We start from the raw sequence: 12326 nt of genomic DNA on the forward strand, positions 1-12326 counted from the left end.
GGCAGAGCCCAGCGGTTTGTGTCGTCAGCCCTCGCCTGGGGAGGGAGGGCAGCGCCCGGGGGATGCTCGCTCACCGCACTGGTGGCGGCGTGGGAAATGACTGTCCCTCGGGTCACGGCTGTAACTTCACTGCCCGGCTTTTACCGGTGCCAGAGCTTTGAAGTTAAACCTCGCTGTAGCGCAGTAGGAGTGTGGTTTAGAAGAGGTTTCAGCAGTCCTTCGCCCTGTTTCGCTGTTCCGGGTGCGACGCGGGGGCTGTGGGCGCAGGTAGCCCTGAGCAGACACTTCCCCTAGAGCAGGGCTGGGGGCTGGTGCAGCGCTTCCCATCCGGCTGTACCACAGCCTGCCATGCAAGTGTGTGTTTGTGCCTGCAGACTTGAGTTGTTTCTGTGCAAAACACTCCAGTTTTGTGTTACAGTGTAAAGAACTTAAAAGGTTGTCATGAATTCAGCCCCAGCAGAAGGTTGTGTTTCCTTGAACGCCTCAAGCTGCTCAAGCCTTCCTCTGTCATCATCTCTCCTGCTGCTTCTGTTTTTCAGTCCTCTGCTGTCCCTTCTGTTTTCTCAGTGTAGGCTTGTGCACTCACTGTGTGAGCTGGATTGAGAACTGATGCAGGGTAAAACGAGACTTTTTTTCCCCTGAGTTATCTTTAACTGAGGATATTTAGTGTGTTTCTTTGGGTGGATGGATGCTCACAGTCATGCCCGGGCCCTTGAGAGATACAGCCCAATACTGGAAGTGCACAAATGGAGGGAGGTACAGGACCTTCAACTGGCAGCAGTGTCTGCTTGTGCTGGTTTGGGGAGCTGTGGCTTTGCTAGTCTTGCCTTGCAAACACCCAGCCCTGCTGGCTATAAAGTCTTACATGTAAATCTTTGTAATAAGACAAAGTGTGGTGCTGGAAAGTGTTGTTCTGTGAAAGTTTTTCCCCACCCTGTGCTTTCTAAAGAACAACGTCTGAATGCAGTTATATTCTTCTACTTCAGAGGAACACAAAGTGAGGTAGGGAAGCGTTTTCCTCAAGGGCTTTGTTTACCTGTGTATCTGGAAAACATAGGTGATGCAGCATGTGAATGGGAAAAAAACTTAGACTTCAAACTGAGAAAGCTGTAAAAACCTTGCTGGTTTATGAGATGTTCTATTCGCTTAGTAGCTTGCACATGATACTGTGCTCAGATATGTTTTGGAGACCTGAGGCATTTGAGATAACTATTTCTAAAGTGGGTCAGGGTTCACTGGAGAAGTTGTCATGAGAAATCTTACCAAAAATCCAGAGTATAGCAGCATTGTGAGTTATAAGAGTGTAGGAAAGTTTGATATCTTTCTGGCAGCTGCTTGCTGGTCAAACAGATTTATAATTAGGAGTATTACATTTTTTCTCCATAATTTTATGTGGGCTAGCTTTATGCTAACTTTCAAAGTGAGGGTCTGCATGTTAGAACTGGACTGGAAGAAGCAATTGCTTAGGGGAGCTAATTATGTCCATCTTTCTTAGATAGCATCCGTGGTGGTAAGCTGCCAAAAGATGTGTTTGCTGATATATCAGAGATTCTGATATCACTGGCTACTTGGTTGGTCTTTTGCCTTTTCGGTTTTGTTTTTTGGGCATTTCTACAGAAGAAGGGAAACGTGAATGCTCACTTTGTGTTGGATATATTTGCTGTGTATGTATATACTACATACTTACCACATAGAGTACTTGAAAATCTGCAACTGTAAGCAAGTACCAAAAACAAGGCAGCTTACACAAAAGAATGTGATTGTTACTTAGTAGGAAAAAAAAACAAACAGAAAAGTAAGGATGAGGAAAATAACTTTTCAAGAAGGCCTTTCAAGGGTTTTGTGCAAGAAATAATAGGTAAAATAAGATCTAGATGAAATGATGGGAAGAGGAGGGGAAAGGAAAACCATCAGTTTAAAGAAATGTTGCAGTCATTGACAATTTATCTGGAAAACCATGGAGCTTCTGAGGGGAGAGTTTAGAGACAGGGTGGTGCATTACTGTGTCCCCCAGTAGGGCTTGATAGTGCAGGAAAGCTTTACCCACTTTGGACTGTGTGAAAAAAAGGAGTCCTGTTCTACCTAGGATGCTTCTGCTCAGGTTATCTATGTAAGTTGGAGGGTTTTTTAATTATTGATTTGTTTGTTTATGTTGTTTTGGGGGTTTTATCCTAAAGAAAATAAAGCTTAAATTCAGATGTTTCCCTATGATACTTCCTTCTCTAAGGGTGGTATTTGACACAGAGTAGGTTCTTTACTCCAGCATGCACAGAAGAGGGTGAAATTGTTTACTTAATTTTCAAAGAGGTTGTATTTGTCTCCTCCTGAACTGCTAAACCTCTTTGGTAAGAGGAGAGGAGAAACTTGCTGCCTACTAAAACTGTGCAGTAACAGACTCTGGCTACCTTGGAGATTAATGAAGTATCATCAGTGACTGGGAAAGTGACCATTTGAAGTTAGGGTTCGAGCACAGTAAAAATATTCTGCTGAAGTACTAAGATAAATAATAGCTCTTGGCTTTCCTGAGATATCTTGTGTTCAAATTACTTGGCTCCTGCTTGAAGGTGATCTGTTTAGAGATTGTTGCATTCACTGAATTTCAATCTCATTAAGAACACCTTAATTACTTAAAGAACACCTTAATGGTTGAAGAACCATATAGAAATTTAAAATTGTGTAATGTTGGAGAAAAGTGACCTTTTTTTCTGACTGTATACAGTTAAGGGAGTTAATGGTTAGAAAGTATAGTAATTTATGGATGGACTTAAAATTGATGGAGAACTCTGGTGTAATACTGCAGTATGTAAGATAAAAGCCTGACATCTCAAAGGGTATTGTCATGATGTGAGGAGTTGAACATAGATAGGAGAAAGAGAACAAATCTTAGTAAGAGAGATGTGAAGTTACCTCTTCAAGTTGTGCATTATGCTGCTTTCTATGCCCTTCTGCTGTTTTGGGAGAGTGTGGAATTCAGTATAAAAATGGTGTTTAGGAGCTATCAAGACACTTGTGGGAATAATAAATGGGGGGAAATTGCTTTTTCTTTCTGCAGTGCAATTTTAAACTAGAACGTATTTCTCCATTGGAATGTTTTGCAAATGACTAATGGTTTTCCAATGCTGCATCTGAAAAGATTTTTCTTGCTTAGAGTAGGGAGATTGGGACATCTTTAATGGGAGAAGATGCTCTTATTTTCCAAGATAATTTATTTGAATCCACCTATTATTGTTACCAAATTCTTAGTAATGTGATTTTTTTTTTTTACTCCTTAATTGAGCTTCTCACATTAGAATGGTTCTGTTATGCTTCTAGAAGTTAAAGAAGAAGTAGTCTCAACCTAAAAAAAAATAATTGGAATATAGGTTTTAGATATCAAGTTCTTAATTTCTGTTGTGTGCAGTATCTCTGAGTGTGTTAGATAGGAGCTGGAATTATATAAACAAATTTTAATTTCCCTGGTGTTTCTAGAAGGTTTTCAAACACCATCCTATAGCAACTTCCAGATAACATACATGCCTTTGTAAACAATGCCTTGTACTGCTTCCTCAGGAAGACAAGGAATAGTTTGGTTGATAAAAGTGGGAGGACTATGGGATTTGCATTCCTTTAAGACAAGTCCTGAATTCTAGCAGCTATTAAAATGGCCTGCATAGATATTTCTTTCCTGGAAGTTTTGGTGTGGATATACAGGAAACAGTTTGTGTAGTCTTGTGATTTGTGCTTGCTCTTCTTAAATAGCACAAACTGCTTAAAGGTTCATCTTGTGGGACTGCTGCAGGATGCAGGGGAACAATGGCTTCATCCTGATTTCTAAGATGCTTTTGCTGGAATTCAGGTTAGTGTAGTTTCTTTTGGAGTGCACACTTAAGATGACTGCAGCAGATACCGCAAGTTCTTCTTGCTACAAGTGGTTTAGTGACGTGAATCATGTTTCAGATGAAAGTTAGGATAAGATAGACAACTACCCTATCCACTGGTGTAAAAAGGAATTGGAGTCCAGAATTGTGAGGTTTTTTCATATCTGTGTGCAAATTTAAAATTTAGGTATTTCTGATGGGAAAAAAAAAATCCTGAGAATCTAAATCTCATTAACAACTTCTTGAAGAAGTGGTTGTTACCCCTTACTCAGCATTTGGGAGATGGCATCTTGCAAATGGTATCCAGTTTTGAGCTTCTCAGAAAGATCCTGATATAACCACATCAATCTGTGAATCCAGTGGAGGGTCCCCAAGAAATGGAGAGGCTGTGAGAGCTGGTTTTGCTCAACCTTAGGAAGAGAGAAGGCTTAACTAGCTGGCTGCAGGATATAGAGGAAATGGGGCCAGACTCTTGGAAGCATGTGGCAATAGTAGGAGAAGCAACACATGTCGTTTGGAGGAATAGGAAATTGTGATTGCACGTAAGGAAAATAATTTTTCACACAAGGATGGTAAAGTACTGGAGGAAGTTGCCCAAAGAGGTTGTGGAATCTCCATCCATGAAGGAGTTCAGGAAGTTCACGACGGTTGGACGTGGTCCTTGGCAGCCTGCTGTCATTAGCCCTGCTATGAGCTGGGGCTTGGACACAATGGAGGTCCCTTCCAACCTTCCAGAGGTGAGCTCATGGACTGCAGGGCAGTCTGTCCAGCTTTGGACATCAGCATTAATCCCCAAACCCCTGTGAGGATGTGTGCCTTAGGGCTTAGAGCAGGTACTCTGAGGCCTACATCAGACCTGAGGAAAGGAATTTCTGCTTTCCAACTCTTGCCTGGTTTGATCATTGACTGTATTGTGTCAGTAACGTAAAAGTGAAGTGAGAAGAAAGTTGTGTGATCTAGAAAAGACTGCAGCCTTGTTCACATATTTTCAATGACAAAACTCTGTTTTTGAAAAAGTGTACCCGTGCACAACGATCTTTTTCTACTACCAAATTCAGTTATAAAAGACTGTAAGCCTTTGTGGAAGGAACAGCTACTCAGCATTTTCCCTGGCTAAATGAATATTTGAGGTCATCATGTTAAATTAGTAGGTGTAGTGCCAGTGTTGTGCTTGTTGAGAATCTGTGTGTCTGTGCTGGTATGAAAACAAATGCCTGTGATAGCTGCTGTTATTATGGGCTTCTCTTAAATTTCAATATGTGCCACTGAAAAATTAGTTTGGTTGAAGTGTTAAAATCTGTTGATTGTATTTGGACTGCCAGTTCAAATTCAGCTGGTGATAAGCCTTAAATGCCCTTCAGAAATTGTTATAGATGTATAGAAGTTAATTTATTTTTACTATACTTACTTGAGTGTATACAAGTTAATTTATTTTTACTATACTTACTTGAGTGATATGTTGTATTTTTCTGTGTTAATTGTACAACAAAAACATTTTTTTTCTAAATTTCATGTGTTCAATTTGTTGGGGGGACAAAAACTTTATTTATCTATTGACATCAGTTTTGCTAGGTGGAATGTAAACTATTGGCCCATCTTCAGTGAGGTTTCCAGTTTTTTGTTTTGCCATCATTAAGAAATGAATCCTAGAAAAAGAACTGTTTTTAATTCAAAAGTATAGTTTTGAAGAATACTTAGGGTTGAAAAGTTTAGGAAGTAATGAGGTTTAATGTCCATAAAAATGAGAGCAGATTCTAGAATATGTCAGGAAATGCTTTCAGAGGTGTCTGAGAGCCTGGAGATTGACTTGTTGGGGAAGCACTGCAGACCTGGTCTGTCTTTGGAAATCTTTATTGTAATTCACATTTAGTATTTGGTATGCCTGAAATCTACTAAACATAATAGATAAAATTACATGTGAGGTTCAAGGTAATTTAAGGTAAAGAATTTAAAAATTCTTCTAATTTAAAATTTTTTTTAAATTAAATATTTTCTTAGATTAAAAAAATTAAGAAAAATAGTATATTCTCAGTATAATTCAAATTGTCACCAATATGTAGCTGGCAAAAAGCACCAAGTTTTATTGCATCTTTTACTTGCTAATGGAGGGCAGGGGAGAACCCAAGCCCAAACAACTTTTAAATGTTACGAAGATTTACACTGTTTTTGTGGATGTGGTAAGTGCATCTTAAACAAGGACTGTCAAATTTGTAGTGACTAACTAACTGTGAATAAAAATATTTGATAATACCTGTCAAGAAAAACAAATCTTTAATTAAAAATATACTCTTAAAGTCTGTTATATAAAACAAGTTTATCTCCTGTGGGTTTTTTTTTTTTAAAAAGCTTAAAATGTGATTCAAACTGGTTAATTCTTACTTTAGCTATGCAACAATCTGAGATTGAAAATCTAAGCAAAGCAGTGCAAGGAAAAGGGCTAGAGGTAACAGTAAAATTACCACAGGATATCTAACATTTTAGAGCAGCTCCTTTCATGGAATTCTCACTGCTGTGATTTCTGTAGTGCTGATTTCCTCAATCCTTTGTGATGAATGTGGCCACTGTTGCATTACGGAGGCACACTCATGGATGTGGTCTTTCACAGTGTGTTTCTAAAAATAGAAGCAGCAAACCTGTTAGTAAAATTTCTGCAGTATGTGTGGTATGTGGCAGTGAGAAGCTACTAAATTTTAATAAGAATTTAGCAAAGTTGTGTTCCAGCATAAATAATCTTTTTAATGTGTTTACATTAAGTCTGCCAGGTTCATGTGAATTTGTTCTTCCTGTCAGCGTGAAATGAAGTGGCCTCTCTAATACAGGGTGCTGGTCCTTTCCTGGGGCAGCAGCAGTCAGCAGTTACCCTGTACTGCTCTCCTACTTGTGCAGCATGTATTGCACTTGTAGCATCTGCTCTCCCTAAAGTACAAGCTTGCCATGCTAGGTGTGTACCCACAGTCCTTGGTAAATCCTGTGTGTTGTCTACAGTAGCATCTGCAAATGTTCCTGTGTTTGTGCACAGCTTTTGTCTTCTCCCCCACAAAGGATACAGAGTGTCCAAAGCAGGGCTGCAGAGATGGTGAAAGGATCTAGAAGGAAAGCTTTGTGAAGGGTCACTGAGATCACTTGGTCTGTTCAGCCTGGAGAAGTGGAGGCTGAGGACACACCTCATTGCAGTTACAACATCCTCAATAGGAGAAGAGGAGGGGCAGGCACTGATCTCTTCATTCTAGTCATCAGTGACAGGACCCAGAGGAAGGGCATGAAGGTGTTCTGGGTGTTGTGAGGTTTAGGTGGGATATTAGGAAAATGTTCTTTACCTGGGAACAGTGACCCAGGGAAGTGGTCACAGCCCCAAGCCTGGCAGAGTTCAAGAAGCTCTTGGAGAGCTCCCTCAAATAGGTGGTGTGACTCTTGGAGTTGTGCTGTGCAGGGCCAGGAGTCGGACTTGATGGTCCTTGTGGGTCCAACTCAGTCAATTCTGTGATTATCATCAGACTCTCATGTGTTCTGCTTAGACCAGTGTAGTCCTTTCTAGCAGTAGCTGTGTGATGCTGCTGCAGCTCAGTAACTGCTACAGTACTGTTTCATGTGCTTTGTTTTGCGAAGAGTTTGGCCCAACACAGGCATTACCTGTGGCTGGTTCTTTGCTGCCTTCTGTAAGCAGCTGAGTTGTGCTCTCTGATTCTTGTGCAGCTGAGTTCCTTAATGTGATGGTGCTCTTCTGCATACAGGTACTCTGCACAGTACAGGAAAGAGAGTTGTAGGTGAGCATACACATCATTCTTCTGATCCATGTGTTTAAGTGAACTCTGACTGTTCTTCGTGCTTGGATATGCTGTGTATTCTACTTCAAAGGTCATGGCTCACTTTATGATCATAAAGCATGTTGAAATCATAAAAGTCTTAATCTTCCACACCTTTTTTCTCTTCCTGATGAAAGGAAATTAGGCACTGAACTGTAGCCACCTTCTTTCTTAGTCTCTGGAACTGAAATTGCTGTTCTTTTGCAGCAGCTTTGGAGCTTGCGGCATGTAAACCTTCATTTGAAGGCTTACATGCTTGCAAAACAAATAGGCTTGTATTTAATGTGACTACAAATGTCTCTTCTGTAGTCAAATTCTAGAGATTTTTTACGGTCATATGCTTCATGAGGAGTTTGTGGAATTGCATTCAGTCTTTAATTTTTTTTGATGCAGCTAGGATAACACAAGCTGCTCAGCTGATATTGTAGCTGACACGCAAATTTAAGCATGTATTAATACTAGTGGAAGAAAAATGAGAGGTGAAATTGATTGGCGTATGGGTTGGATCAATACTGGTATTCCTAAAAAGCCTTTCTTAGTGAAATGTTGGGATTGACCATATTGAATAGTTTGTTTTAGTTTTAGCATTTGTTACAAGCACAGGCACCTCCAGAGACCTGGAAAAAATTGGTATGTTTTTATTTTGATTAAGTTTGCATATAGATTTGGGTCTCTTAGTTGTTGGGTTTTTTTTCAGTAACTACTTTTTGGTGCTTGGTAACCTCAGATCCATTATCTTAGAATGTAGTCTTTTCTCATCTCTTCCAGATGAACTTCCAGTTACCTGAGAAAAACATTAGAAGCTTTGATGTGATCTCTAATTATTCAATACTAGGTCATTTGCAAAGCAGTCACTGCCAGTTTTCTGTCTGCTTATCCAGAAATCAGCTGCTGGTGGGCAGGCACAGGTGGCAGGTGTGTAACGTGCCTGCTCCTGAACAGCTGCTCCTCACAGCCTGAGCTGGCAATGTGAGCATGCAAACTTCTACTTGCAATTCCCCAAGATGTGAAACTCCAGTGGTTGGAGCTGCAGTGTGTGATCTTCCTTGTACCTGGATGCAACAAAATTCGATAGTTTTGTGTACAGGAGCCGTAGTGATACAGTTAAGTAGTCCTGAGACTAACAGAGAAGAAGTAGGTGGCTCTCACGGTTTTTCCTTTGCATTGTTGGCTCCCTGATTCTGTGATTGTCATGGTGCTGCTGCCCCTCCTCTCTCTCCAAAAGCTGCTGCCTCTTGTTTGCTGAGCTCTATCGAATGACTTTGTTTAGCAGTGCTGTAAAGACTGTTAAGGTCTAATGAATAACCTTGTGCAGACAATTATATTTCCAACATGGATCAGTTTAGTGTTGAAGGGATGCTATGCTGATAATCAGATTTAGTTGCTTTCGTTGTACTAGCTGGAGGCTGGTGCAGGTGGCTCAGAGTAGGAGTGAGTGGGGCAGGGACAGTTTCTTTGGCAGGTGTGTTCATGAAGAGAATGGTGTGTGAACCTTTGGCCTGCACTAAAGCCTTAAAGTGCCAGCACCTGAGCTGCAATGTGGTAAGCAAGCATTCCTACACTTGTACCAAAGCCATGGTATTTTCTGCCTTAAGCCACTGCTGTATGCAATGTGTTTTTAAAATAATACTTCAGTATTAAACCTGGCCTCAAAGCACTGCAGTCTAGTTTCCTGCATCTGTCTTTAGGTGCTGCTGCTAAAAGAGAAATTCCTATTCTGTCTTTGCTATTTTGTTTCCATACGTCCACCTATTCCTAAGCCCCCACAACTACTGTGTCCAAATCAAGGATTTGCTTTGCTTAAAACCATGTCAGAGGAAGGGGAAGAGGTAGAAATGACTGTCAGGAGGGAAGGTGCCATTGTGGTTTATACTTGGTGACTGCGCTGCTATAGCGTAATTGTATTGCTAAGAACAGCCCCGTGCTTCTGAAAAATTGCTTTCATGATATTAGTGACAGACATAAAATACAGACTTGCTCCAGCACCTGAGATGAGCAGGTATCACTTTCCAAGTTATTCAATGTCTGGTGATGCCAGCAAGTATGTGTGCCTTATTGATTCATCAACTGTTGTAGAGGTTAGTATGATTTTACCTTACTTTCCCATATGATGGTATGAGTGACATAGGTGAATAACTGGTTATGTTGTCTGCTGGCCCACACGCCTCAAGAATTTTTTGCCATTGTCTTTTTTGGATGAATTTAGGTTCAATGTCTTTCCTAGCTGTTGAGGTCTTTTTGATTAGTACATTTTAAGAAATACATTTCTTACTTTTATATATATTTGATGCCACACAAAGGGGATTTATGTCTTATAAAATGTTCTTTCATATGTAGCTATTCTGTTATCGTGCAGGCATTCTAAAACTTAGCCAAGATATCCATTTGCATCTAATGGTTAGATTTCTATGTTTTCATTCATGAAATTATGAGATCTGATCTTTAACTTAACAATTTGAAAAAGTAGTCTAGTTAAAACCATGATTTTTTCCCCCACTGTTAATATTGGGTGAGCATTTGCCCTGTAGCTGTGAAGTTTTTCTGTAACAGTCACAAATATTGCATATTCTAGTAATTGTACTTGAGACAGACCTGCTGTATACACTAGGCAGCTGGGAAATCTCCTACCTTCAGATGACATGTAAGTAGCAAGATGACTTTTACTGTGGATTTTATGCAGAAAGCCATTCTTTGTTCTGTGTGCTGACATATATGCTGTGTTGAGACTCTGTATACAATGACTTTTTTGTCTGTGGTGTCATGTCCGCCTCATGGATGAGTACAGTGTTTCTGTCAGCATCTTTAGGCTAACAGCTACAGAGATACGTGGATTATGATTGTTTTGTTACACTAATACAGGCTCCCAAGTCTGACAATATATTGTTTAGATCAATAAAACTATTACTTTCTCTTTTGTTTTTCTCTGTAGTAACCCTGGGACGCATCGCTGTTCTGTTACTTGTGCTCTCTTGGTGGAGGCACGTTTTTCATTTTGGTTTGCCTAGATGTAAGCAATGCTCTGTATGTATCTTCGCAAACTAAATAGTGTTAATGAGATGTTAGATTAAACTACCCTAGATTGGTAACTGTGACTTGGGTTATATCAGCAATTTGGCAGCTTCATATATAGAGGCTGGCAGTGTTTATCAGTAATGGCCGAACTTAGCTGGAAGCAGTTTTTTACTGAATGGTGGGGATGCAGAGCTGGGGACTCCTCTGAAATGTCTGCCTTTTTTTCAATTAATACCTCAACTGCCTCTCTTTAAATTTTTTACTATAGATAAATAATATTGTGCACAATGGAGGATTATACAAAAGGCCTTTCAATGAAGCTTTTGAAGAAACCCCAATGCTGGTTGCTGTGCTGACCTATGTAGGCTATGGCGTTCTCACTCTCTTTGGATACCTGCGAGATTTCATGCGGCAGTGGAAGATCGAGAAGTGTCAAAATGCAACAGAAAGGGAAGAACAGAAGGTAACCACTGGGAAATAATGTTCATGGGAAATGGGCTGAGGCTTGAGTGTTTCTTTGGGGAGAAGTGGTGTTCAAAGTTTTCTGCTGTTTTCCTTGTCTTCTGGATGCCCCAAGTGCTATACAAGTAGTGCTGTGTTATTAAAAAAATAATGTTTCTTTTGAGTTATTTTTCCTCAGAATAGTTTCCTCATCTGTCTCAATGCAAAGCTGCATCAACAGTTACATGAACATACAGCTGCAGAAACAAGAGTTTGGGAAAGAGAGACTGCATATTCCAGCACCAGTACTTTAAAAAAGGCTCTGGTTTTAGTTTCACACCAATGGAAGGCTTTCTGATGCTGATCTGGTGACTGAGTTTTGATTTAGAAATGTTATTAATTCTCTTTATCTGAAGCAGTTGCAAAGAGAAGCTTGTGGGTCAGATCCAGAGCACAAGCTATAAAATTTTAAATTCTTTTGGAGTCCAGAACACAAGCAGGTTAGGTGATGAGTAATTTTAGGTACTGCCTGGTGCCTCACTGATAGTGATTAGAAAGAATTAATTCATGTTATGACCCACTCACAAAAGCTTCTGTTACCAGGTGAAAGGTCTTGCCTGCTTCAGCAGTTAGCCTGAAATGGATAATTCTGTTTTTCACTACTTGTAAATTATTTTTAGGGATCTTTATTCCCCACTGGAGTTACTTGTTTTTAGGAAGCTACTGCTGAAACATGAAGTTCACAAGGTTGTTTTTTTTTTGCTAACTCCTTATGTGAGCCCTCTTAGAAGAGTGTGACTACCAGTGAGTGTCTCCAAAGGTCTTATTCTTGCTGATTTGGGTTCTCTCAAACTATTTTTCTCAACTGCTTTGCAGAGCCAATGTGGCTTATAAAATGTTAAGGGAATTCCTTTTCCAGTTGCTGGTTTCTGGTTCTCTGTGCAGCCACACAAGCAGTTGGCTAGCAGAAAATAGCAGGGGGCAGAAAGGATATCTCAGTAAGGCAAACAAATAATCAAGGGTGGCAGGAAGGAACTAAAAAAGGGAAGGCTTCTTAGGAGCCTTTTTTTGGAGACAGCACTGGAATAAAGTGCATGTCTTTTTACAGTAGCTAAGGACCAGTGCCTAAAATGACCTCACAGTAGCTTCTTTCTCTGTACACTGTGAGGTAGAATTAAGCAGATTCATAGTAGGGCACTAAATTCCAAAACCA

General features: G+C 40.1%; 1 protein-coding gene across 2 annotated transcripts in view; it reads left to right on the plus strand.

Moving 5' to 3' along the window:
* SPTLC2 (serine palmitoyltransferase long chain base subunit 2) overlaps window positions 1-12326 on the plus strand; it is a 76334-nt gene that overhangs the window by 265 nt on the left and 63743 nt on the right. For both annotated transcript variants that reach the window (XR_012580723.1, XM_005479757.4), the window contains exon 2: window positions 10941-11135. Coding sequence is in view for 1 of the 2 variants with exons in the window: in XM_005479757.4 (XP_005479814.2) it covers window positions 10941-11135 (195 nt within the window). In the remaining variant the exon portion in view is untranslated. The remainder of the gene's footprint in view (window positions 1-10940; window positions 11136-12326) is intronic.

Source organism: Zonotrichia albicollis, chromosome 6 (assembly GCF_047830755.1).
Source record: "Zonotrichia albicollis isolate bZonAlb1 chromosome 6, bZonAlb1.hap1, whole genome shotgun sequence".
Lineage (NCBI taxonomy): Eukaryota > Metazoa > Chordata > Aves > Passeriformes > Passerellidae > Zonotrichia > Zonotrichia albicollis.